The 27059-nt window shown below is 44.3% G+C and overlaps 1 protein-coding gene across 1 annotated transcript in view; it reads right to left on the bottom strand.

Annotated features, from left to right (window-relative positions):
• Positions 1-2064: 2064 nt before the first annotated feature.
• Positions 2065-27059, bottom strand: part of acbd6 (acyl-CoA binding domain containing 6) — a 35106-nt gene continuing 10111 nt past the window's right edge. Inside the window, exons 5-8 of the mRNA XM_084066863.1 lie at positions 24587-24692; positions 21898-21987; positions 5990-6020; positions 2065-2670 (exon numbers count right to left, since the gene is read on the bottom strand). Of these exons, the coding sequence (XP_083922989.1) occupies positions 2516-2670; positions 5990-6020; positions 21898-21987; positions 24587-24692 (382 nt within the window). The 3' untranslated portion in view covers positions 2065-2515. The remainder of the gene's footprint in view (positions 2671-5989; positions 6021-21897; positions 21988-24586; positions 24693-27059) is intronic.

The following is a 27059-nucleotide window of genomic DNA, read 5'->3' as shown; positions in this document are numbered from 1 at the left end:
GAGAGAGAGAACGAGAGACAGACAAAGAGAGAGAGAGATGAGTGAGGTCGAGGGACAGATGACTTGTAAAACGCATAAACATTAAGTATAGAATGGCCGATGCTTAATTTATGCTCTGTTGTACGATGTTGCGCGCCGACAACAGCCGATCTACACGTTCACTACGCATTGTGAGCTTGTAGATTGGTTGTTTTCGTTGTGCAACACTGTCTTTCGACAAAGCATAACTACGCGTTGAGTATGGGGGGGGGGGGGCTCTGCGGTTTGGAGAGGGAGATACAGTGTCAAAAGCAAAAAGCTCAGAGGAGAATGGAGGCCCCATAATGGAAGCATAATGGGCTTAGTGTCAGAGTCTCGCAGACGAGCACGGGAGAGACACAACCGCCGTCACCCTCCCTTACCTCAAGGCAGCATAACAGGGTTTAGGAAGCAACAGGGAGACAACACATGGGTCCCAAACAGGCTTTGGAAATACGGTAACTGGCTAATGGCTGCCTGTGTATAGAATGCATAACAATGGAAGGGGGATGGGGAGGTGGTGTGTGGGGGGGGCACTGGTTTTCTTCTTTATGGCATCATGGAGCATCATGTCTCAGATTTTGGTTGAATACTCACGAGGGCTCCTGTCAACTCCTGGAGGACTGCTTTCCTAGACGTGGTCTGGAAATGGTCTGGGGAAGCTTTCCAATGGGGTGGGCACTTTGGCACTAGACTGCCCAAATATCACCATAGTTTGAGAGACATTTTAGGGGCCTCTTCTCCTAGTATGTGTTATGAAATTGGCAAGGACATGGCCTGGATAGAAAATATTTCCTGTCCTGTTTTAATTCACTTCAGGTGAGGCACAGCTCAATAGGGGTGACCTGATAGCCGAATGGTTAGGCACATACCACATGCTCTGATCAGTGAGTCCCTGGTTCCATTCACAGCCGGCTGGACCATTTGCTATCATCCCCTTACTGTATCCACATTTCCTGTCTGTCTCTCTCCACTGTCACGGTCAATAAAGGCAAATAAAATGCCCCAAAAAACAAGAAACAAAAGCACAGCTCAATTACGTTTCAGTTCACGTCAGGCACTTTAGAAGAACAGATACAAATGTAATTTGAATTGATGCTTCAGACTACCAATACATTGGAGTCTATCTACTGCTAACTGACAGGGATCTATGACATTTCTGACCGTTTGTGACAGAAACCAAACCGGACATTTTTGAGACAGTTATCTAATCCCTTATGATTCGCAGAAAGCAAAGTAAGGGAGAGAGAAGGGGAGAGAGCATGTCAGCAAGTATGAGAGAGCAGGAGGGGAGAGAGATAGGATTATACTTTGTCTATTGTTTTGTTTTTCCCGCTTTATGAAGAAGAGCTACTGTAGGCTCTAGATTTAGTGTATTCTCTATGTGTGTGTGTGTACGTGCACACGCGCATGTGTGTGTGTGTGTGTGTGTGTGTGTGTGTGTGTGTGTGTGTGTGTGTGTGTGTGTGTGTGTGTGTGCGCGCGCTGAAGAGGAGTCAGTACAGAGAGAATGTGCTGAGAGGGGCTTTAGGACAAGTAAAGTAGATTTGGAGGCAGCCTATGTGTTGGTTATTTGGAGAACATCCAGATATTTCTTAAGTGACATAATAGAGCCAGGTCAGGTTATGGAGGGCAATGCGGCTGTGTTAACAGTATGGACCATAGACGTGTGAGTATGGGGTGGATGGTTGGCCAGTAGTAGTAGTTAATAAATAATTATTTGCATCAATTTTAAAGGATACAGTTTAGGGTAATTTGATAAAATTGGTTTTAGATCATTAATGATTTGCCATTAAGAATTTACTTATAATCTTGCAGAAACATGGAAAACGTTTGCATGTATAATATACTAGACAATACTTTTTGATACCAATTTCACAGGAATAATCTGAAACCAATTTGTATGTTATTTTACGGTCAACCTATCTTCCTGTCATGTATATTCCCTACCTTGGGGAATACTGCCAGTTTTCACCAGTAAGGAAAGCAAAAAAGAAACCAGATGGAAGCAGGGTTTGCTCTTTGTTTTAGACTTTAATTGCGATAAATGACAAAAAATCTATGCACTCCTTGTAATGGAATGTAACAGAGCAATGAAATGACTAATAATTTTAAAGGCCAGAGAGGGCTGACCAAGACTGAAGAAATGGGCGGATGTTTTTGACCTGGGTAAGCCCTTTATGTATTATATGTATGTTTATTCATATATAAACATTTGATGTGCACGATTTCCATGTACAGTAACTGATAGAATTGGGGGGGAGGGGGCAATGTTCACACACGTGTCCAATGAGGTGAATAAAAATGCACTTAAAGCATTTGTAGTGGAATCAAATCACTTGAACTAAAACACTTGAACCCAGGTCTAGCCGGTGGGGCTGAAGAGTCTCTCGAGGGCTAAAAGAGGATTCGGGGGTTTGGTTTGAACAGGGCAGTGGTTAGGGCTATAGGACTGGAACTAGGGGTGTAGGCCGGATGGGGGGGGGGGGGGGGGTGCCTAGCCTTTAGGAGCGGTGTACTGGCGCAGGAGGGAGGAGATGGCACTGGATTCAGTGACCTCCTCGGGGAGGGAGCCCTCAAGATCTTTGATGGACGGGTCAGCTCCGGCTTTCAGCAGGAGCTCCACAATGTCTGCAAATTCACATGCTGATGCTACAGGAGAGAGGCCAGGAGAGTGGGGTATAGGGGAGAGAAGGGATGGGGAGGAACAAAGGAAAGAATAGAGAACAAATTAGGGAGCAAAGCATCAAAACATGCCAATATATTGCCCTAGGGCAAAGACACCTAATCCAAAATTTGCTCAGTGGCAAGCGGAACATGACCGCGGTCGTACTGTGCAGCTCCCAGGCGTGATCGTCTGTGGAATGGTGCTGAAAAAGAGCATAAGTGTTCAGCGAAAACCCACTCATGGATAAACATAACTCAAAACAAGTCCTCTAACCCCATGATATACCGTATATATCTTACGAGGTTCAAGGTTTCCTTTAAGATTTCAGTCTGACGGTTCTGTGATAGACAGATTATTGTTTCAATAGGAGGGTTGAACGAATTTGCGTCATTAGTTTATTATCACTATCGTAGTTTGATACACTATGTATAGTCCCGGGCGCACTTAATGAAAAGCCCATCTGCAGGCCCCCGGCAGTGACATGGCCCTGGACCCTGCGGTTGCCTCAAACACTTTATTTCTGCCCCATTGGCAATTTGTGCGCCGCTAAAAGGGGCCTCTCTTATCTGGATATAACAGTGGAGAAGAGGGGCTTGCACTTTCTTAACCCAGTTAGCGGGTCCTTTGCTTTGCTGATGCACCTCTAGCCCTCCATGCACCCCTCCTCTCTCTCTCTCTCTCGTTCTCTCTCGCTCTCTGAGTGCTCTCCTCTAACTGTGTCAATCGCTCACTCCTCTTAAAGAGCAGTCTCTGTGCTCCGCCATGATCGCTGATGTCAGCAGCCACACTGATTGACAGCCAGGCCTCTTAACCTCATGCCCAGAGGTGGCTGGCAGAGAGAGAGAGAGAGAGAGCGAGAGAGAGAGAGAGAGAGAGAGAGATGATACATTTGAATGTGTGACGTGACTACACAGTTGAGTCTGTGTGTGTGTGTGTGTGTGTGTGTGTGTGTGTGTGTGTGTGTGTGTGTGTGCGCGCGCGTGTAAATATAATACATACACAACTACATATTTATATGCAGTAGACGCCCAGATCTAGTTGCCTTTCTACATCAGCTAATAAAACCCAGGCTTATTCTTCCAGCTATCCTTGTCATCTTGTTCCTCTCAGCGTTATATTTAGCCCTCTCCCTCTCTCTCTCTGTGTGTGTGTGTGTGTGTGTGTGTGTGTGTGTGTGTGTGTGTGTGTGTGTGTGTGTGTGTGTGTGTGTGTGTGTGTGTGTGTGTGTGTGTGTGTGTGTGTGTGTGTGTGTGTGTGTGTGTGTGTGTGTGTGTGTGTGTGTGTGTGTGTCTGTCTATACTTGTGAGAGCCAAATGTCCCCAGGAGTATAGCAGTATTTGAGAAATAGACACTGTGAGGACAATTTTCTTGGTCCTCACAAGAGAAATGGCTGTTTTATGGTTAAAAAAAGATTTTTAGAGTTAATCTTAAAATTAGGAACAGATTCAGGTTATGTTTAGGATTGGACATTTAGAGGTTAGGTTTAGGGGTAATGGATGGAGTTATGTCTGATTTGAACTTGGTTGCACGCCAGTGTCACACACTGAAAACAGCTGATCTACAAGCTCTCGACGTGTTGACACGTTGAGAGCTTGTTGATCTGCTATTCTACATTTTAGGGTCAGGGTTACGAATACACAAAATTGTAAAGATGGCATTCATAAAACCGGCTTCCTAAAATGTTGATTGTCCTCACAAGTGCTGTAATCTAAATGTGTGTGTGTGTGTGTGTGTGTGTGCACGCGTGGCGGGTGTCTCGCCAAGGCCTTGGGCTGTAAAAAGCGTGTGGCCCTCGGGGGAGCGATAGAGGAGGAGAACAATTTATGGTGAGCAGTAAACCCTCGATTAATCACTTCCCAGTGACTGTGGCCCTGTGCAAAGAGAGGTGGGAATGAATTTTCATTCTCTGCTATTTGTCTCCTGGAGTTCATCGCTTATGTTTATTAGTCATCTTTTTATGCCCCATCCTTAGGGTTTCCTCAGCTTTGTGTGTGAGCGATGTGTGTGCGTTTGTGCTTTTTTTTTCTTTTTGCAGGCATAAATTATGTGCATGCATGCGTGTGTTTATGAGTGATGTGCGTGTGTGCACGTGATATGCTGTGATCGTATGTGAGTATCTGTGTATCTTGAGACAAGTGGGCGATATGACGCGTGCCCACCATGAGGTCACCAAGCTGGGGGACAGATGGTGAAATAACACACACACACACACACACACACACACACACACACACACACACACACACGCACACACACACACACACAGGTACCGCCCCTCAGGGAGTTGTGTGTAGTGGGGCATGAGGGGGTCAGGGGAGTCTGAGGAGCACTGTTGATTTCCTCTGGGAGGCCTGGTGATTATTACACACACACACACACACACACACACACACACACACACACACGCACACGCACACGCACACGCACGCGCACACGCACACGCACACACGCACATAGACATAAGTACACACATGTGCACAAACTGACACAGAGAGATGGAAACGGGAAGGAATGGGAGAGACTCTGATGGATGAAATGCACCTGAAATAGCAACTGTAGAACAGAGGCCTGAGAAAAAAAGGACAGAGAGAGAAAGAACGATAGAGAAACAGAGGACACAGATAGAGAGAGAGAGAACGATAGAGGGACAGAGGACAGAGAGAAAGAGAGAACAATAGAGACAGAGAGAACAATAAAGAGAAAGAGAGAGACGACAATAGAGAAACAGAGGACCAAGAGAGAGAAAACAACTATACAGTATTTCAGCTATTTACAGAAACACAAGCACTACGAAAACTAAAAATTGGAGAGTCAGGTGATTCTCAACCTTTTCTTTGGTTTTCATTTGGTTCCATTTATGGATCTACAGAACCATAAGGGTCTATTTGGTTCCTAACAATCAATTAGCTGAGGACCCCCTGGAACCCCATCAAGGACCCCTGGGCGTCCTCAGAATCCACGTTAAGAACCAGAGGTATAGTCAGTGTATGTGATATGTGGAAAAGGTTTAGTTCCAAAATGAGAGTTCCACGAATTGAAACAAGGCACGCCTGCTTTTAATAAAATGTATATCATAGTACAAACTTGAAACAAAGCATAATTCACAATTTTGAAGGCATACAAGTAGAATTTAAGTTAAGTCCATAGTTGACAAATTGATGATGCTTCAATCTGACTCGATAATCCACTGAATAAATAACTTTGGCCATGATTTTCGTTTTCACTTTAAGATCTTCGTCATGAAACTAATGTAGGTATTAAGGACCTTTGACAGAGAATAAGGTAATAAAAAAGCCTTCTTACCATAATGTAGTGCTGTCTGTCCTTCATCATCCTGTAAAGAAAAGAAAAAACACAGAATTATCTTCAACAGAGCCAAAGTATTCTTGTAACAAGCTAAATGTACAGTTTTCAGAGGGCAAAGAAACAGCAAATTGCAGAAATATTAAACTAAAAGAATTTCAATCAATTTAAAGAAAAAAGAACAGTCTTTGTTGCAGACAAAAGAAACCATGATTTTACTGAACCAAAGGGAGGATTATGTGAAAAGATTAGATATTGATCCCCGTGATTAAAACCATTCAATTTGTAGTTGACTTTCAGTTCGTACTGTCCTGACTGTGAGTTGGAACTGGACACTAGGGCATAATGTGGAGCCAGCTCCAATGACCCGTCCTTCAGTCCATTACCAGACCCAGCCCAAGGATCCAAATCCTGCATCTGCAGTTCCAGGCTGCTGTCATAGCCGCTTCTCCACCGACACAGTGCAATGCTCCAAGCGTTTGCACCACAAACATGTCGGTTATCAGCTGGCAAAATAGTTTCTGTTGGCTGGGACATGGTGAGAGGCCCTGACCTGTGGCTGGCTGCGTGGGTGGGGGTGGGGAGGTCTTATAACATGCTAAATTAATTAACCATGGATGCTATGTGACCTCGACGCATAGCTCAGGGACAAAGGACACAGAAGCCACAGTTAGGTGGCTGAGTTGAGCGGCTATCATGTGTGTGTGTGTGTGTGTGTGTGTGTGTGTGTGTGTGTGTGTGTGTGTGTGTGTGTGTGTGTGTGTGTGTGTGTGTGTGTGCGTGTGTGTGTGTGTGTACGCCTTTTGAACAGCAATGATATTCAAGGCCATGGGGTGACAGGTACACATATAATATATTTGTGTATATGTGTGTCTCGTACACAATGGATGGCAGGCATCATCAACACGAAATTCAGTTCTTAATCACCACTCAGGGCTGTCCCGTCCTCCCATAATGATGATAAATGGTCATGTTGTTGCCTCTAATCTGAGTAGAAGACCCCCTACTGAACTAAGCACAGGAGTTTCCAATTCTCAGAGACAAGATTAAAACCTAACCAGCGAGCAGCATTTTCTTCCTAAGCAGTAAAATGTCACCATGGCTGCAGTACACAGTACAGGAGTTAATATCTTTGTTATAGCAAAATTATTCATTAGTCTTTCCACCTTTTGCCCCTTTAATATCATATCCTCACGTGGTGTTTCTGTGTGAGGCAGCACCTCCTCCTCTGGTTTGTTGCTCTATACTCTCACATCCATCACCCTCCTCCTCTTCCCTTCCATTTCCTCCTCTCCCGTTCCCGTCTTTTATCTTCCTCTTCTATTTCTTTATTGCTAGTTCCTCCTCGTCTCCTACCTCTTCCTTCCCTTTCTCCTTCCAATCCCTCCTTCCCTCTTCTGCCCATCCTCCTACTTATCATGGCCTCTGGTCTTCTGTCGTTCCAATAGCTCCTCGCCATCTTCATCCCTCTTTCCTCTGTCACTACACAGTAGTACAGTAGTAGCTACACAGTACCGACAGAGTCGAGTGTAAATTTAACTCAAGAGTGTAAGAATAGACCCGTAAGGGAGTTCAATTCAAACTCAGGACTTTACTATGTAGCCTTAACCCATTCAATCCGGGAACTGATTGAATCTCTGAATTGAATCTCTGTCAATTTAGATTTCTTTGGCTATTCAAAAATAGCAGATCTAGATCTGCTATTTTTTAAATGGTTTGCAAATCTTTGAATACATACACGTAACATATTTTGTTCCAGGGACCTCCAGAAGCAAAGATTTGAGTTACAAATGTACGCTTAAAAAATATATACATTCAAAGATTTGCACAAATCGTAACCATTTTTCAAAAATAGCAGATGTACAAGTTCATGTGCCGCACTATGAGATTGTATATCCGTTATTTTTGAATAGCCAAAGAAATCTAAAATGACAAGAGATGCGTTCCCGGATTGAATGGCTTAAGGCCATTCTGCTCTCCTCTCCTCCCTGGCAGGTCCTAGTGTGTAGAATGGTCCTATTGTTGCGTTTCTCTCTCTCTCTCTGAGGGGCCGCACTTCAGAGACATGCTGATTGGATTACTGCTATTCCCTCTGGGTGGATCACAGAGCACCGATGCAGATCAAGCGCAGGTGGAAACGCGTGCCATAGTTTGCTCGGGACAAAAACACTCACTGACAACAGTGTTGCCAAATTGCAACCTATAGTCACTTATGTATGTGTGGCAATGTGTGCTGTGCACACACACCGCAACTGCCTTTCAACTTAACCACTTTCAAAATGGCATCCCTATTTTTGGGCATGTTGTTACAGCAGCTATTTTCAAAACATCATAAACAATTGGGGAATATCTGCAAGCCCACAACACGTCGCAATGCGTCACTTTGTTGAGCTTGGACATCTGGACGAAACTTTGATTTGAATCGATTTGCTGTATACTTTTAATGTGTTATTGCTGATGTGTAAAGGTGTAAAGGTTTTCAACTAAATAATTAAATAGCATGTAGAGTGTAGACAATGTACTGTATGGGTAAAAAACACAAACACTAATTTGATCATTGTCCTCATGGTAAAATACTGATTACAAATCCGTCTTGATCACATGTCTATAGAGGTAATGTGCACCGATTTGCGTGATATTTGGACCAAATTTTGTAGGAGTGATATGAAAAAAATCTGCCTCATGGTGGCATTATAACAGGCAGATGTGAGAAATTTGGGGCAGAGGCTTTTTCTTGGCCTCCAAGGAGTAGGCGTGCATGGCGATCGGTCCAAAGGTGCCGGAGATTAGCTGCTCACAGATGTACGGACACAAACACACCGACGGACAGGGGCGAAAACATAGTCTCGGCCACGGCGCCACACACACACACACACACACACACACACACACACACACACACACACACACACACACACACACAAACTCTATAAGATGGGACAGTGTGACAGATGTTTACAGCTGAGGCCAAGTGAGAGACCTTGATGCACATAAACATATACAGTTATAATTAAAGTGTAAGGGGTTTAAGCCCTAATCTGCAGCTAGCGCTAATCTGCCGTTAGCCCCCAGACGTTAGACCGACACACACACACACACACACACACACACACACACACACACACACACACACACACACACAGAGACAACATAGCCATTCACACAAAGCGCATTTGGACACCAGTGGACAGATACACACAGAAACACATGCGTACACACACACACACTGGATAATACCGAAGCAAAAAGCTCAAAAAGATCCACAAGATGCACATTGCAAAGGATGTCAGTTCAGCCTATATTGACTAGAGCAAATTGTTCACAAAAAAGCCATTGTCAACAAATATGGATTTTGAAGCATGTAGAAGTATGGGTTCCAATATATATAATGTGTGTGTATGCGCATCTCAATGCATGTGGGGAGTGCATGCCTCCTGCATGAGTGCATGTGAAGGGTCAGCATGCCGTCCTCTCAGCCTTCCCTAATGCTCTGAGATCCAGGAGGGGGCTTGATGGAATCACAAGAAATTGGATTGTCTCCCATTTGCTTTGGAAGCAGCCAGAGAGAGAGAGAGAGAGAGAGTCTCTCCATGTATGTATGTATGTATGTATGCACATACCTACAGTCAGCTACCATAGCATTTTTCACTTGCTGTCCCCTATCCCATTATGGAGGCATGTCAGACCAAACCTCTGCCTTCTACATGTCATCCAAAGTTTCCCCTTGCGTTGCAGAAACGCTGGGCTGGATGTCAGTGTGTAGGGCTCAATAAAGCAGGGTGCTGCACAATAGCTGGAGGAGAGATCCGGCACCGTGTAGCACACTAATGGGAGTGAGCCAATATGTTTAGTTGCAGCATGGAATACTACAGTATATACAGTACATGTTTATTTGTACGATTGCATTTCCTGTGGAATTCAACTCGCGCAAATCTTATCATTTTCTACCATAGGGATGATGTGATGCAAGATGAAGGAGAAAGAGTGAGTCAGAGAGATGCTTTTTACCGTTATGCCTAACAGGTCAAACTATTCACAATGTATACATACTATGCTCGTTGGGCACCGGCGTACTTGGGCACGATGCAGGTCGGTATTGATGCAAATTGGGAATGCAATACCCCTTGTACCCATTGTCAGAGTATGCGTAGTACCAGTCTGTCATTCTGTGTCCCTTTTGTGTCCAAATGTGGATATATCTATATCTGTCTGTCCTTTTCCCTTTTATACCCATACATGGATATCCCTGAAGTCATCAGTATATTCCCATATATGGGCATACCCGTATATGCAAAAAGTTAAAAGAAAACATCTGTAAACTAGGTTAAAGATCCCAATTATTTTTATTAATGGCGCAACGTTTCGCCGATGTAGTTCTTCATTAGGCAAATGGCCATATATAGGCATATCGACAACTGGATCTACATATGCCCATATATGGGCCTATTGGTCGTATCGACCGCACAAGTCCTCGCCGATGTGAACGCTGAGTTTGAAGAAGTCGGTTAGTCCCATATATGCGCATGGTCATATTGTATAGTGGCCGGATCTGCGGTTTTCTCGGCGGTTCTGGACAACTGCCTAGCCGACCAACTCGGCGTCGGACACTGCACTCCCTGGGGTTGTCTGAGTTTGAAGACGGTTGGTCGGACGGTTCTTCAGATACGTGAACTACAGACGGACGTACAGATGTATTGAGACTTCACACATTTATTGTAAGATTACACTCTCTGTATCTATATATGGGAAAGAGGACGAGAAATTGTGAGAGAGTAAGCAAGGAGTGTGCGAGCGTATGTGTGTACATGCATGCATGCATGCATGTACTTAACTAACAATAGGTTCACTTCTTCAGTCAGATTGTCCCAAATTAGGAGATTGCAGCAATGGCCAGACAAAGAGGAATAGAGAGCAAGAGGCAGAGCTCTGCTCAGATGAACACACAGAATCACTAAGACAAAAAACAAAAAAAAGTCCAGGAAACTGCTGTTCAGGCACTGGCCTCCTCACATCTGTCAGATAACATGCCCTAAGTGGCCATGATGAGTGAGTCCTATCAAGTTTGCACCATGCTGTTTTCAGCCACATCTGATGTGAGAGCTGTAAAGTGGCACGATTGAGGACAGAATACAGGATGGACTAAATTACATTAGAGATGGGACACACAGAGGTCCCTCAAGTCCACCACATAAAGAAAAAACTCTGGGAGTGTACAAAGGTAACCAAATTGGTTACATTTGCACACTCTCAGTTAGATTAATGCTGAGGATTTTACTCGGTGTCTGAACCAGATAAGAGACTGTGGCTTGAGGGTAAAGCTCTGTCAAATCTGTCACCATCTGTAGAGTCTGCTGCAACATATGAAACCTAAGAGAGGTCTGTGTGTGTGTGTGTGTGTGTGTGTGTGTGTGTGTGTGTGTGTGTGTGTGTGTGTGTGTGTGTGTGTGTGTGTGTGTGTGTGTGTGTGTGTGTGTGTGTGTGTGTGTGTGTGTGTGTGTGTGTGTGTGTGTCTGCTGCCCATGGACACTAAAAGCTTTCTTGTTTTCAAATCACATCAATCCAGTCCAACTGCCAAAAGCTCTGGGCATATGGTACAGTAGGTGTTCTGAAAGCCATTTGGGGATTTCTCTCCCTTGAACACCATTCTCTCCATCCCAACTTAATTTACCCCCCCCCCCCCCCCCACCCCCTTCTAAAAATAACACACACTCTCTTTTCACCCACTTCTCTCTCTGTTGCCTCTCTGTTCCATTGTCTCTCTCTGTCTGCCTATCCGTCTCTGTTATTCATCTATCAACCTGCCCCCCCTATCCGTCTTTGACAGCAACATTAAACAAGTGGTAGAAATGGATAAGCAATTATGATTTATGATCAATGCTGCTGACTTTTATAATGACAGTGGATGAGGGAGATGGGGGGGGGGGGGGGGGGTAGGTGAGAGGGGCGGGGCAGAAAATTAGAACAAGTCAGTGAAGAGAAGAGAAGACGGGAAGACGGCAAGAAGGAAAGCCAGTGACAGACAGACGGAGAACCGGGAAGACTGAGCAGAGAGAGAGAGAGAGAGAGAGAGAGAGAGAGAGAGAGAGAGAGAGAGAGAGAGAGAGAGAGAGAGAGAGAGAGAGAGAGAGAGAGAAAAGAAGAAGAGTGTCGTCTCCAGGGAGTGTGTATGTTGGGATGAAGGGCCTGGTGAAGGGGAGTAATCGATAGCTGACTGGGAACCATTCATATGCAGATCACGAGAGATAGCGTTATGATGAGCAGGTGCCATTAATCAGACAGCAGCATGAAGATCAGAGAGAGATAGAGGACACTCCTTCACTGTGTCCTGGCTATAGCCAAACATTTACTGTACACAGCAAAAAAAGAAAAGAGTGTTAATTTGGAACCTTACGGATACATGTTTACACTCTCAGGGGTTGAACACTGTGTAGGGTTAGGGTACAGTAACTGTGCCATACCACGCCACACTGGAGAGACATGTACTCAATGTATCAGATTGTAGCTATATCATTGCCTAACAATCTTCACACTTGCCTGTGTGTAACTCTGCTTTTGTGTTTATGTTTGCATTGGTGTGTGTGTGTGTGTGTGTGTGTGTGTGTTTACCCTATGCTGCATCAGTTTTTCTACCCTATATAGATTTGCGTTCATGCATTTGTGTGTTGTTTATGTGTACTTCTCTCTCGTGTGTGTGTGTGTGTGTGTGTGTGTGTGTGTGTGTGTGTGTGTGTGTGTGTGCTGGGGAGGTCCCAGTGTTAAAAGGATCAGCAGACAGGGGCCAGCCCTAATTGAATCTGGGGTCCCCTCTCTGAGCAGGGAGAGTTAACCTTGCCTGCCACTCAGCGCGTGTGAGCCACGCCACCCACGGGCAAATTAGCTTGACGCCACACTCACCGCCCTGCACCCCCCTACGCCCAGGAACCGTCCTTCAGTTGCCCGGGCCGACCCCCCTTTGCCTGCCTGGCTGTATGTGCAACACAACATAGGTCGTCCTGTCCCAAAACTAGTCTTACAGCACCGTGTGCGCAGTCAAATCCCATACAGGTCCATTTGGTTACATTTCTACAACGTGTAACAAATTGATAAATTAACAGTGAGAATATTACTGTGTGGGACAGGCCAGTGACAGCACGAGCAAACATTACTGGCGAAGCACCTTAAGCACTCTAGTCTAAATCTCCATTACCATTCCTACGCACGCATGGACGCACAGGTTTAGCGAGCTAAACCAACTTCACTTCTTCATCAATATCTTTCTCAAATCTCTTTCTTTCTAAATGTATCTGGTCTTCTGTTCATTTTTCTCACTTCTGTCTCCTTCCTATTCACTCATTCATTGTCTCACTTTATCCGCTTCCCATGCAGCTTCCTCCCTCCTTCCTCCCTCCTCCTTCCTCCTCCCCCCGCCATGCAGGCTTTGCTTTTTCCCATGGGACACCTTAGCCTCCATTAAGTCATCAGCGAGGAGAGTGGAAGAGGGTTAGACTGAAAATTAACATCGCCCGGAGTCCAGCCTGTCCTCCCGTGGCTCATCGATGATGTTTAAAAAGAAATATATTAAATAAATAAATACATAAAAGAGTGTAATATGAAAATCAATGGCCCGGGCAGGCAGGGAGAGCCTGTGGGCTGAGGCATTTGGAGTGAGGGACTCATAAAGCTGAGTACCGCCAAAGACTGATGGAAGGAAAAACACTTACTTTGTTTATTCTCTCTCCTCATCTTTCTCTCTCTCTCTCTCTTTCTCTGTCTGTATCCCCCACGCTCACTCTCTCTATTTCCCCTCCTCCCTGTTCGTCTGCAAGCGGTCGAGGACAGCTTTAATGCTCCCGACAATTTATGTGGACGGTTAAGAACGATGGAAATCAAATAGTTGAGTGTAGGCAAACGCACACTGAGTGCCCAATAAGAACAAAACAACAGCTGATGATGGCTAAGAGGACCGTTACCTGCTTGAATGGCTCTTTACGCCCGACTATTACTGTCAAGTCATTGGCTCCTTTCTGAGTGCTCGTATTACAGATTCATAACTATATCTAGGTCCGGAAGGGCCGTTTAACACTACACAGCGACAGCTTTCATCGAGCTGTACATAACGCACCACATATGAACCAGTGAGTTGGTCATGTGCGCTGTATGAATTGTCAAGTGTTGAAAATGTGGTGGCTTAATTGGTTGGCTTTAAAGTCCCTGTCCACTTGTCCCCTGGTGTGGTTTAACTCCTCAGAAAATATCTATAGTCAATAAAATGTTACGTATTCTTCTCCCCAAAATGTCTCTAAATGCCATTTTCAGTACTTTATCTTTGCTCTATCTTTCGTCCTCATTTAGTATTCCAGTATCTATGAATACGTGTAAGTTTGATCCTCCAGAACGTGGGTTATCCAATGAGTATCCACAGAGAATATCCAATCACATACACTGCGATGAAATCATAACAAGCCAACCTCCTCTTTCACGGGACCCACATGGTGTCGGGAATAATGGAGGAGTGCTTGTTTTGTATCACTCAACGGCCCTGCATTCTCAGCAGGCATGTAAATGATGCCTTTAGTGAGGCTCTGATTGGTGTTCGGCATGTGATATCACACCACATCCAAGTAGCATGCCCTGTATCAAGCCTGGATTCATCGCGTGCTATGACTGAAGACCAGATTGTGGGGGGGGGGGGGGGGGGGTGCCCCGTAGCCGAGTAGTTGGGGTGCGTACCAGTCACATGCCTGACAGCATCCAGTCCGCGGTTCAATTCCCCGTGTCTCTCTCCACTGTACCATAAATAAAGGCAGAAAATGCACAAAAAAAAAGATTTTATATGAATTCTTTGGATATAGGTATGCTTGCTTAGGGTGGGACAATGTCGGATCTCTGCAGTATATGTAAAGTGTCTTGAGACAACTTGTGAATTGGCATTATAATAACATTTCATTTAATTTAGAGTGCAAGAAACTACCAGGATTTTCATCTGTAAACTTCAAAAAGATATGAACCAAACAAAAACACAATTTTGTGGCATTCAAAAAATGGCCAGGTATTCTATTATGACGCGGTGAATTTAGTCAATTGTACTGCAAAGTGCAATCCTGAGTAAATTCCTCAGTGTTAATTTATCCACTTACAATTTGGTTCCATTTGAGCACTCTCAGATTTAACATTAACACAGTATTTTACTGTGTGTTAAAGAAAAGGAAAATAGTGCCACCTCTGCACATGCACAGTAACGGATGCATACAAAGCCATTAAGTGCATACAGTACACACATACTGGCAGAGAGGCAGGCAGGCAGGCGGAGACACATCCACGAGCTTGAAAATGCAGGAGAGCAATAAATTACAGTTGGGCCGTCACTGGGCCTATTAAAAAGAGGAAGCCGGGGCTGGCCTTCTTAAATATCTGTATTAATGTGAGCACTGAGGTGTGGGAGTGTCTTAGAGACCAGTATTAATATGTGGCAGGGAGCCGAGAGACTGTGACCCTGGCTGCTGTAGCTGTTATCACCCTGCCTGCATTTATACCCTGCTGCCTGCTGCAGACGTGGAGACGCGTGCGCACACACGCACACACACAATACGTATATACAGACGCACAGACACACACTATATACGTATGTGCAGTAAGGCCGTTCACACCAGCATGATAACTATAACTATAAATATGGACCTGGAACGCATCCGTGTCATTTTTAGATATCTTTGGCTATTCAAAAATAGCAGATCTACAAGCTCATAGCGCGACACCGAGTGCCGCGCTATGAGCTTGTAGATCTGCTATTTTTGAAAAATCGTGAAAATTATTTTTTTATATTTTTTCCCGAAAAACAGGATTTCAAAATGTCAGGTCTTAATGGGTTAAATATTGTTCTAAGTCAAGTGGATGGCAGAGTTCACACCACAACTATAGTCAATGGTGAACGATATATGTATATAATGCAGTTGTTATCACTCTAGTTATAGTGCTGGATGTGAATGGCCCTTAACTCAGAGAGTGTACAAATGTAACTAAACCATAAGGTTACATGTGTACACTCTGATTTTAATTAAAATCAACACAGAGAATTTTACTGTGTGTGTATATATTGTATACAGTATATTTGGATACCATCTCCTCCCATCCCTTATTCTACTGGTTCACCTCCTATCCTGCCTCCTTCTCTCTCTTATAGGCCTACACCCTATACATTTCAGGGGTGAAGTACAAAACCGTACACATTGTGTACGTGCACACGCACACACACACACACACACACACACACACACACACACACACACACATACACACACAAACGCGCGCACACTCACACAATACACATCACACACACCATTATGACGAATCCCATTGGATATTTGTTATGACTTGGGTGACTGATCCATTAGTTATAGGAGGCAGTGCTGGGAAAGGGGCGGGATACAAACGTGTAATAATGCCTCCACCATAGAATTTCAATCAGCCGCTGTTGTTGCCTCTGTGTGTGTGTGTGTGTGTGTGTGTGTGTGTGTGTGTGTGTGTGTGTGTGTGTGTGTGTGTGTGTGTGTGTGTGTGTGTGTGTGTGTGTGTGTGTGTGTGTGTGTGTGTGTGTGTGTGCGCGCGCACGTGTTTGTATGAATGCGTGTTTACCCGTTTAATCACACTAGTAGTTGACACCAAGGTAGAGGACAAAGACGAGAAAGCCATGAGTGCTGGAGCGCGGGGAGGTCAACTCGAAAAAAAGCCAAACACACAGAAACTACAAAACATTATATTGAAGTATTGTGACTGTGTTACAGAGAGAGAGAGAGACTGAGAGAGAGAGATTAATAGGTAGATAACTCGACACAATAGGGCTGTAGTGTACAATTAAAAGAATATAATTGAAAAATTGTGTAATCACAATTATGCAATCGTGAAACTTTCAAACATCTTATTTGGTCAGCTGTTGCACCTTGACCTTGTCTCCTGACCATTACACAAAGTTTAATATAACCAGAACACTGTAAAACCCATCTCTCCATCCACCAGGCTCATAGATGAACATTATTTTTTATTATTACACGGCTTGGTTGAATGCTCGATTCTGATTGGTCAGTCATCGGTCATTATTTCTGGATAATGACCGCTGAGCTCAATAACGGACCGCTGTGTAATCAGAGACTCAGAACACCTGCTCATGTCAACCTGTGCTGCTTGGTTATATGCTTTATCCAACATGACAGCCATGTAAACAAACAAACAATGTCATTTACAACTAAACGTTGCTCTCAAGAATGTTTTTGAAAACATTTGAAGTGAGAAATAGACGATGCAATAACCGAGAAGTCATTCTATTTGATCCACTGCGCTTCCTTGTTTATCGTGGCACAACAACGGGGGAATACCAAAACGCTCGCCCCAAAACACAGTCGCCCCGGGGCAAATCCGGCGGTATTACAGGCAAATCGGCAGTAAATAGAATGGGGGGCGAGTGTGAAATTTAAAGCCCTTCAGGGCGATTAAATCGCCCTGTCGGGCTTTAAATTTCAATAATGACTACCTCCCCATGCATTATCCCTTGCTTAATGGTCATTACATATCATTTTAATAAAGACCAACAATGACATGAAGAAAACGTATTTTCCATCAAACATTAATAATTTAATGATCATAAGAAGAATAATAGACTATCATTTTTTGAGATTTTTTCTTTTGGCCACTTTCTGCTTTATTTTAGATAGAAGAGTGTGGAGAGACAGCAAAACGAGGGCAGAGAGACAGGGAAGGCATGAGACAGGATAACTCACCTCATCATGATTCACAAGGAACATAATGGTCAGTGCCACCATTGAGCAGGCACTCCAACTGTTCAAAATGTTAACCAAAGTAAACTATCCCATTAAACAATCAATCCTACACACTCTGAAGTTTCACTTCCCTGCACACTGAATGCAAGAAGTTCAAGTCTGTCAAACGACCTCGCCTTTACTGTCCAGGTCCATCTTTAACGTCAAAAAAACAACTACAGACAGATGAACCTGTGCTCAGGCACTGAACCTATGTCTCCCAGAATCCCACCTCGCATCAATAACAAATCAATGGGTGTGTATCCTGGGAGAGAACAAGTAGGCTACTATAGCATCACAAATCCACTCCACCTCTGAGTTCATTCAGTCACACAGACGCACAGACACACAAAAGCGCAGACGGCGACACACAAAGCAGGTATTTGTGAGCTCTGTGGTCCACATGTGTATGTGGCAGCCGACTAGTTTGTGTGTTTTCTAGCTGCTCGGGCCCATGCCGCCCAGTCAGATATTTATTACTATTGATCTAGCTGGTCCTGGCTGGAGACTTTTGTTCTGCCGGCTCGAGGCTCTGACCTCAATTAAGTTATGAATTTCTATCTGATAGACTGGGAGCGCTTGGGGCCCGGCGCGGCCGCGCGACCACGCTGGATTAATTAGAATTAGCGGTGCTGCGAGTCGCCCACCCCGCCTCATGGATCATGTTGTTTTAATACAAAGTAGAGGAGGGGACAGAGGAGGAGAGGGGAGGGGAGGGGACAGAGGAGGGAGAGGAAGATGAGGGGAGAGTGAGATACGGAGAAAGCGAGAGAAGTTAGAAACACAGGGAGGGAGGGAGGGAGGGAGGGATGACAGAGGGGAGGGAAAACGAAGGGGAGATGTGAAATGTGAGCGTCTGGAGGAGATGCATGCACATGAGCCCTCCATTCCATTCACATCGCTGTTCCTTTCCTCTCGCTGTGATTGTGACGCGCCAACCTGTCTGTCCTCATTGTCGACCTGTCTGTCCTCATTGTCGACCTGGCTGTCCTCATTGTCAACCTGTCTGTCCTCATTGTCAACCTGGCTGTCCTCATTGTCAACCTGTCTGTCCTCATCGTCAACCTGTCTGTCCTCATCGTCAACCTGTCTGTCCTCATTGTCAACCTGTCTGTCCTCATGGTCAGGCCAGTGCCTCGCAGTGTCCATTTACCTCCTCGGTGATCACACTTTTAACCCATCAAAACCGGGAAAGCATCCGTGTCATTTTAGATTTCTTTGGCTATTCAAAAATAGCAGATATACAATCTCATAGTGCGTCACTTCGTGCTGCACTATGAACTTGTATATCTGCTATTTTTGAAAAATCTTTTTTGGTCAAATCCTTGAATATATATAAAGCGAAAAATGTTCGCTTTAAAAGTTACTGAAATCTTTCCTTCTGGGACAAAATATTTTGAGATGGGGGTCCGCAGCTGTATAGACATTATTTGGGGGGTCCTTGACATGAAAAGGTTTTGAGCACCACTGATATAGCAACAAACGTTTTTCAGAAAACTGATAGACATTTGTAGAATCGGCCTCAGGTCTTCATGGGTTAAAGCTGACATTGTAAGAGCCCACTTAGCCCATCCCTGACCCTCACAGAAACAGGAAGCCCTAGGCCTAGAGACACCTCTGGCATAAGCCCCCCAATTCAACTCCCAATTGCCTCCAACTGGCCATGCCTTTCTATAAATGCATATTTCTATGGTAACCCAGCGGTTTGTTGGTTTTAAACAGTCATCTGAAGGGTTAGAGAGGATGGGTAGGGATTTGTACCTGAAAAGGAAAATGTTGTGTTTGCGTGTACGCACCACTTAGCTGTGGGTGTTGGATTACTGTGTCTGGACACATAATTACCACAGGGGGAGAGGACACACAAACTTAAGCTTTAGGCCAGGTCGTGACACCTAAAGTACCACAGCGGTTTGCTGGCACAATCGCTACCCATTACCAATTTAATCCTTTAGACATTCTTTTGAAAAACAAAATTCTCTGCATTCTGAATGGCTGCATTTTGAATTTCCAAACGTCTCAATATGCAGGTTAGATCATTTATTGGTCTTCATATGATGGCATTTCTAGAGAATAAACCTAATCTTATGTCTAGTTAATGGGCTTACATAGATTCCATCACACAGAAAGTAGGTCCAGGTTTGCCAAGGATGCCTTCATTCTCTTCATTTACACAATACAAAGCACTTTCTTCAGCTTCATTTGCCCCACTTTCTCTGGCCGTATTAGCTGAGAGAGCAGTGATATGGTGAGTGGGGGTCCACATTGTAGCAGTGCTTGTGGTGAGGGGTGGGGGGATTCCACCACTGCCATTGACAGGTGGTGGAGTTCTGATCTGGGTATTCAAATACACAGCTACCTATTGTTTCAGCCAGGATTAACTATCAAACCAGCGCTAATGCAGGTTACCAGGGTTTCGGAACAATGTTCTAAAACAATCAGTTGATTAATTTCAAACGATTTTCCTCTACCGCCGAGCAAATAATAGTTTTTTTTTTTTTTACTTAAGTCCTCCGCCTTTTTTAATCAACAAATTAAGCATAAATCATGTTTGATCTTTATTTACCGGTCGCTCTGCAGTTAGTAGAGGTCAAGAGAGATTACGAGGCCCTCCGACTGCCTGCAAACGGCCCATATACTTTTTCTCACAAAAACAAAAACGCTCACACAGGGAAAGCCATTTTCTCATCCACAGAACTATTGAAGGGTAGCATCACAGATGATATGGAATACAAAATCAACCCAGAAAATGTATTATTCTTTTCTTCTTATTCAAGAGGTTACCTCACAATATTAACAACATCAGTGCAACATGGCTACAAAACAAAAATAACATTCAAGCGGGTTCTAATGAGCATAATGTACATCGTTTTCTGGGAGATTAACATAGTGGGATAATTTGGCAGTGGGACAGTGCAGTATGATTTAGTTAGCTATATTTTTTCTCAGCCACCCCCACACCACCTCATAAATCTGCGTCTACATATTAGCTCTGCTGCACAAGTCTAGTTGCCTGAATATTCAGATTTAACCTCAGGCAGCTGGCTAGACACCTCAGACACCTGGGCAAGAGGCAGGTGGAGAGGGGATTAAACTGTGATATATTCAAGTGGAAATGTACTCAAATGGCCTAAAAAACATGATTTTATCATTTCCATGATGCCACTAAGAGACATTTGCTTGAGAATCTTTTTTAAGTAGGGAAAGGCTTGAGATAGACAGATAAAACTCAATGGGTCATTTCTTTCTACGTCCTCTGACCATGAAGTGAGGAGAGAGATTAAGACAAAGTATTTGAGGCATAAAGGTAAACCTAGTGACATTCAGCTATCCTATATGAGGCCCTGGACAACGATGAATAGTTCCTTACCAGTGACGTCTCCTGACATAAAGGGAGATTAATTCATATTTTAATGATAGATACATGACTGTATAAAGGCCTTGCTTTCCAAAAGGACCTGTTCAATCTCGACATCATTCCCCCTCTATTGTCACGAGCCTGATAAAGCTGTATATCATCTGCAAAGTGTTTCACAGTTAGCTAGCCCACTGTGTGGTCTTTATGAGCCATCCGTCCAGAAATTCATCCCCCCTTCCTGACAGCACACACAACAAAAGGACCACACATGACCACAAAAGAGAAAGTCATTTGCGAAATGTCCTGATTATGTGGGTTGTGTAATGTAAAACAATTTGCCTGATTACTTCCAATTGATTCGGCCCTACAGTTAAAGCCTCTGTGCGCTGCCCGGTGACTGCACAGTACCGTGCCACGGGGCAAACACAGTATTAATTTCGCCGATGCACAGCTGAGCCAGCTTACCGACAAAGCCAAAGTCGCCTAGATGCAGCTGAACATGGGGAGGCTAAACAAGGCGCTAGCTAGCTACCTACTAACTCTGTGGGTTAAAGCCCCGGGGGATTTATCTGTGCCACAAAGTGAATTAAAGTTGACCTCCTGAGAGGGCTGGAGGGGCAAAGACAGGCACTGGGGGGGATGCTGTAGAACCCACCACTGTCTGGGGCAAGTCTGTCTGTGTAACTCTAGCGGGGTGACTGAGCAGGTGTCTGTGTATAAGGGTGTATGTGTTAGAAAGAGGGAAACGGATTGATGCTGCTCACCTGACTGTTGATGTCAGCTTTGTTCTGCAGCAATAGAGAAACCAGCTCCTTATGTCCTCTGTCACAAGCCCAGTGCAGGAGATTCCGGCCCTATACTCAAACAGAGACAATCACATCAAATTACACCAGAGGATGTGTGCAAACATTTCAACTTGTAAGTGAATATTTGATTGCACATTCTTCTAAATCCCAACAGTTTTCTGAAAAAACTTGTTTCTATATCAGTGGTGCTCAAACGTTTTCATGTCAAGGACCCCCAAAATTATATGTATTTGGTCACGGACCTCCATCTCAAAATATGTTGTTACAGGGACCCCCAGAAGCAAAGATTTGAGTTAAAAATGTTTGCTTTAAAACAATATATATTAAAAGATTTGCACACATTTTCACGTTTTTTCAAAAATATCTGATCTACTAGCTCGTAGCGCGGCACTCGGTAAAGCAAACAAAAATGTTTGCTTTAAAACAATATATATTAAAAGATTTGCACACATTTTCAAAAATAGCAGATATACAAGCTATACAAGCTCATAGCGCGGCACTCGGTGCCGCGCTATGAGCTTGTATATCTGCTATTTTTGAATAGCCAAAGTATAAAATAATGCTTTTTATCTCAAATCAAAAAGTGACACATGTGTGTGTGTGTGTGTGTGTGTGTGTTAATCTGATATGTTCCCCAGGACAAACGAAAGAACATCGTCCTCCTCTTCCTCTAACACAGCCTATCACACAGGAAAGGAAACTCCTGGTCCACAAAGTTCACTTGACTTCAATCCGTTTCTCAGCCTCCAGAAAAAATAAATTATGCAGTACAATTCAGAACTCAGAGCCTTCAGACCTCAGCTCCATAACGAGCTGCTGACAGAATGAGCTGGGGCCAGCAGCTGTGTGTGTGTGTGTGTGTGTAAGCAGGGGAAGGCTGCTGGTGGTCAGGCATACAGTAGACCAGGAGCTCCAGGACAAATTGCAGAAACTGGCACACAGTCTTTAGGGCTTGATTGATGGGAGACTCTGGACAAAACGAGAGTACTAGCCTCTTGATCAGCAGCCCCCCCCCTCCGCACGCACGCACGCACGCACGCACGCACGCACGCACGCACACACACACACACACACACACACACACACACACACACACACACACACACACACACACACACACACACACACACACACACACACACACACACACACACACACACACACACACACACACACACACACACACACACACACACACACACACACACACACACACACCCCTCCTTAGCTCCAAGCGCCTTGTTCTAATAAAACCACACAAGCTCATTTTTCAGTGAGGCCAATTAGGTAAAGCAAACTCCCTAAGTCCTATTCTGTTGCTTAAATCATATTGATCACCATGGCTGCATGTTAGAATGGATATTTATGAGGCGGGCCAGAATACCAATAGGTTCACGTCTTTCTTTCTCCCTCTCTCTCTCTCTCTCTCTCTCTCTCTCTCTCTCACACACTCGCTCGACTCCAGGTGTGCTGCGGTTGCTGACCGTTATTCACATTTTCATCACAGCCCAGAACAAACTTGGAATATATCGGACAGAGCTTCTAGCACTGACTGAACTGCACGCACTAACTTTTAAATGAGGCCTATCTGGCTGCGTCAGCGATTGGGGGCTTATTTGAGATGGAGACCAATATTTCAATATCCAGTATTGTGAGGCCATTGACAGAAACTTTCCGTTCTTGGACACTACTTCAGCTTCCGCTGGAAGCCGGTCTCTTTTGATTGAGGCCAAAAAAAGCTATTCTATTCTGGAATGTTAAGCTACAGGTTACAAATGTTAAGCTCTTTAGACCAAAATGTTCCATTCTGCTATTTCTAGTAGGCGGAATTCAAACTTCTATTCTATTGTGGATGACAGAGGCAGCTCCCGTCTTAAGTTGCAAGTCTATTTATTTAGAGATTAGCGGCTACAAGCAGCCATGAAAGACAGGCTCCGACCGGCAGCTGGCTAAAGTAACACTAATGCACTGCGCACACGCACACATACACACACACACACTTCTGTGAGAAATACACTCTTTTGTTTCTTTTCCACTTTTCTCTGTGTTGTTCTCTCACCCTCCCTCCCTTAAACTGTGGAACTAGACTAGACCATGCTTCTTGCGGATGTGGAACTTCACCACTGCCCTCTGCTGGTGTTCATGCTGAACAGCAGATGAGTAGAACAAAACTGACAACAGCAGTAGTGGTGTTCTCTGCCTCAACCATCTAGCCTTTGACTCATCCAGTAACTGACTCCTGATTTAAAAGATGGCTGTGCTGAAAGAGAGGAGACGCCGCTGAGGGATGACTCAAGCGCAGATGAATAGATCTCAGGGTCAAAACAGAAAACACCTTGTGGTCGTAGAAGTGGCTTAGAACATTTAGACCAACACATTATACACCCACTCTACAACTATATAATACTACTGTATAATGCTTTGATCTGTTGAAAATCATTAGACTTGTAATGACCACAAACCATCCCTGGTGAATTCCCTTTTCTTACCTGTGTAAAGCAATTATATTATGGCAATCAAAGTTAATCAAAGGAAGTTGTTATGGTAAGAAGCTACTCGAGCACAATTAGCCATATTCATCTCAGTTTGTCACGGTGACAATTTCAGAAAAAACATCTGATGTTATGGACTTTCCCCCCAAAGTTACCTCTTCATCTTTAGCATTGACATCCGCCTTCTGGGAATTGATGGCCTTGCTGATATGGTCGATATTATTTTCTCTGCAGTAGTCAAAGATGTTCTTATCTTCTTCGCTGAGTGAAAGAGAGACAAAGAATTAGCCTATGAAATGTGTAGAAGTACAGTATACATCAGGTGTTCGCCAACAGGCCCAGTTGAAAGGAAAATGCATGTAGGGCTGTCACGATTATGACATTTTACTTGACGATTAATTGTCGCTCAAATAATTGTGATGAACGATTTAATTGTGTTTCTGTCGTTGAACATTATTGAATAAAAAACACATTTCTGTTTGGCTTTTAGCCTTCGTAAACAAAGTTTGCACAGGGCAGATATGACAAATAACACATTTGATTACCTTAATATACTTAAAAATAAATAATAGTGGAAATAGCCTATCTACAAGCTTGTAGATCTGCTATTTTTGACATTTTTGGAGATGATTATGAAGATTGTGCAAAACATAATAGGCAATTATGTAATACTTGTGACAGGCCTACAAACATGCAAGACAACATAGACACTCCCTTTCTCACACTCAGACTGTGGAAGCACGTGCCACATCCCTTGGGAAAGCTGGGACCCAACCCCCACCCTCAAACACACACACGCACGCACACAGACGCACACGCACACACACACGCACCTGCCCCAGCTCTGATTACATCCCTCTCTCTAATCACCTCCTGGCATTCCTGGCAGGGCAGGGATGAGCACCAGGGGTTGAGGCAGGGTGCAGGGGTATTGGGGTGAATGAGCGGGGGGTGGGGGGAAGGGGCTAAATCTCATTTAGGAGTTTTATGCCCTTCCCTCCGCTTTGCTGTGCAAGGCCGTTCAGATTAATTGAATTTAATGCTCTATTGTCTGAGAGAAACTCCACACTACCACCTCTCCACCCAGGGAGGGAGTCAGTCATTCCCTGGGCTATTTCCCCCCGGCAAAACCACCAGCCTATCAGCCACTACGGGTGGTACTGTCATCACCAGTCCTCCCAGACAGTTCAATACCCTGGTGCCTCCTCGGCCTTTGTTTTTACCACAGACAGTATATGGCAAGGGCGCCGATACTGTGGGTGCCTCGGGGCTAAAGCCCCCAGGAGAAATGACGAGCACCCATCACAAACTCATCACCAAAAAAGAAAAAGGAAAAATCTCCAACATCTACACTTCATGGAGTAAATTGTTTGTACCAAATTAATCGAATTAACCGCATTAAAGTAACAAAAAAAAAACAACAAAAGTAACAAACCTGGGAAAAAAACGAAACTTTTCGTGCGCACACGCGCTGGCCGCGCATGAACGAGCGCGGCGCCCCCAGTAGTGCGCACATAAATCGGCGTCCCTGGTATATGGAGTATTCTGGAAGATAACGGCACCGGCGACAACGTACGATTAAACTCTCAGCAAAACTGTCTGATCAGGCGCAGCTTTGTCTGCATTTCATAAAGAAAGTCCATCAATCATAAACGTGTACTGTATGTTGCTAATATCACTGTGTCATGAGGTGGTAGATGGCACATGCGTACAGGCATCCTTAAAGGGATAGTTCAGGCCCAAAATGGCATTTTTTCTATCGATTAGTCTCCCCATGGAGACTTGAATTCATGGATATTTTTTTGCTTTTGTCGCGTTCCTATAAGCCAATAATTTGATGATCGGCCGCTACCTACCGGTCCTTTGGGACATATTAACACCTCATTTGCCAATGTTCCTACACATGGAATTAAAATATATGTTGTATGTCATAATTTTACACATAGTTTACTTCCCATTTCAAAGAGATAGCAGTCTTGTTAGTCAGAACTTCTATCTGGGTGTTACCAAGATTGCGCCTGATTGAACAGACTTCTTATCCACCTGTTTCCTAGGCTGTGTGTTTTCCACTTCCTGTCGGATTTCATTGGATATCATTAGTCATCTGACCAGTTTCATTGGATCAAATCGACAGGAAGTGGAACACACACAGGAAGTGAAAAGCCTAGGAAACAGGTGAATAGACTTTGGTTTTATTTCCTTGCCGAACAGATGCACATGGAGAGTCCTCTGCTGCTCACAGATATACGTTATATATAGATATATAGAGAAATACAGCTCACTGTATCCGTAAGTGATTTGAATGAAAAACTTTGTAATGCCAACAGGCATAAAGAGGGCCCTGCAGCATCCAATGGCAAATTACCTATACACTGTTGTAACCCAGTGATTTCACACTATGTGCATCTGCATCCCCACTACAGTTCCAGTCTTATCATATACAGTATCAACTACTACAGCCTCCACTCCTCAGGTAGCATTACCCAAGTCGTAAGACAAAGCCCTAGCCCATGACGCGTGCAGGAGCCATTCCCATATACATGCAGCAGGTTCAACAGCTACGACTTGTAGGCAGCTAATATTAACTGGGAGTTGGTTACGAAAACGTTCTAGCTGTGACAACGGGTT

Source organism: Gymnoscopelus microlampas (genome assembly GCF_963454915.1).
Source record: "Gymnoscopelus microlampas genome assembly, chromosome: 9".
In the NCBI taxonomy this organism is placed as follows: Eukaryota; Metazoa; Chordata; class Actinopteri; order Myctophiformes; family Myctophidae; genus Gymnoscopelus; species Gymnoscopelus microlampas.
The sequence above is the reverse complement of the archived record's forward strand: the minus strand, read 5'-3'. Positions and strand labels throughout refer to the sequence as shown.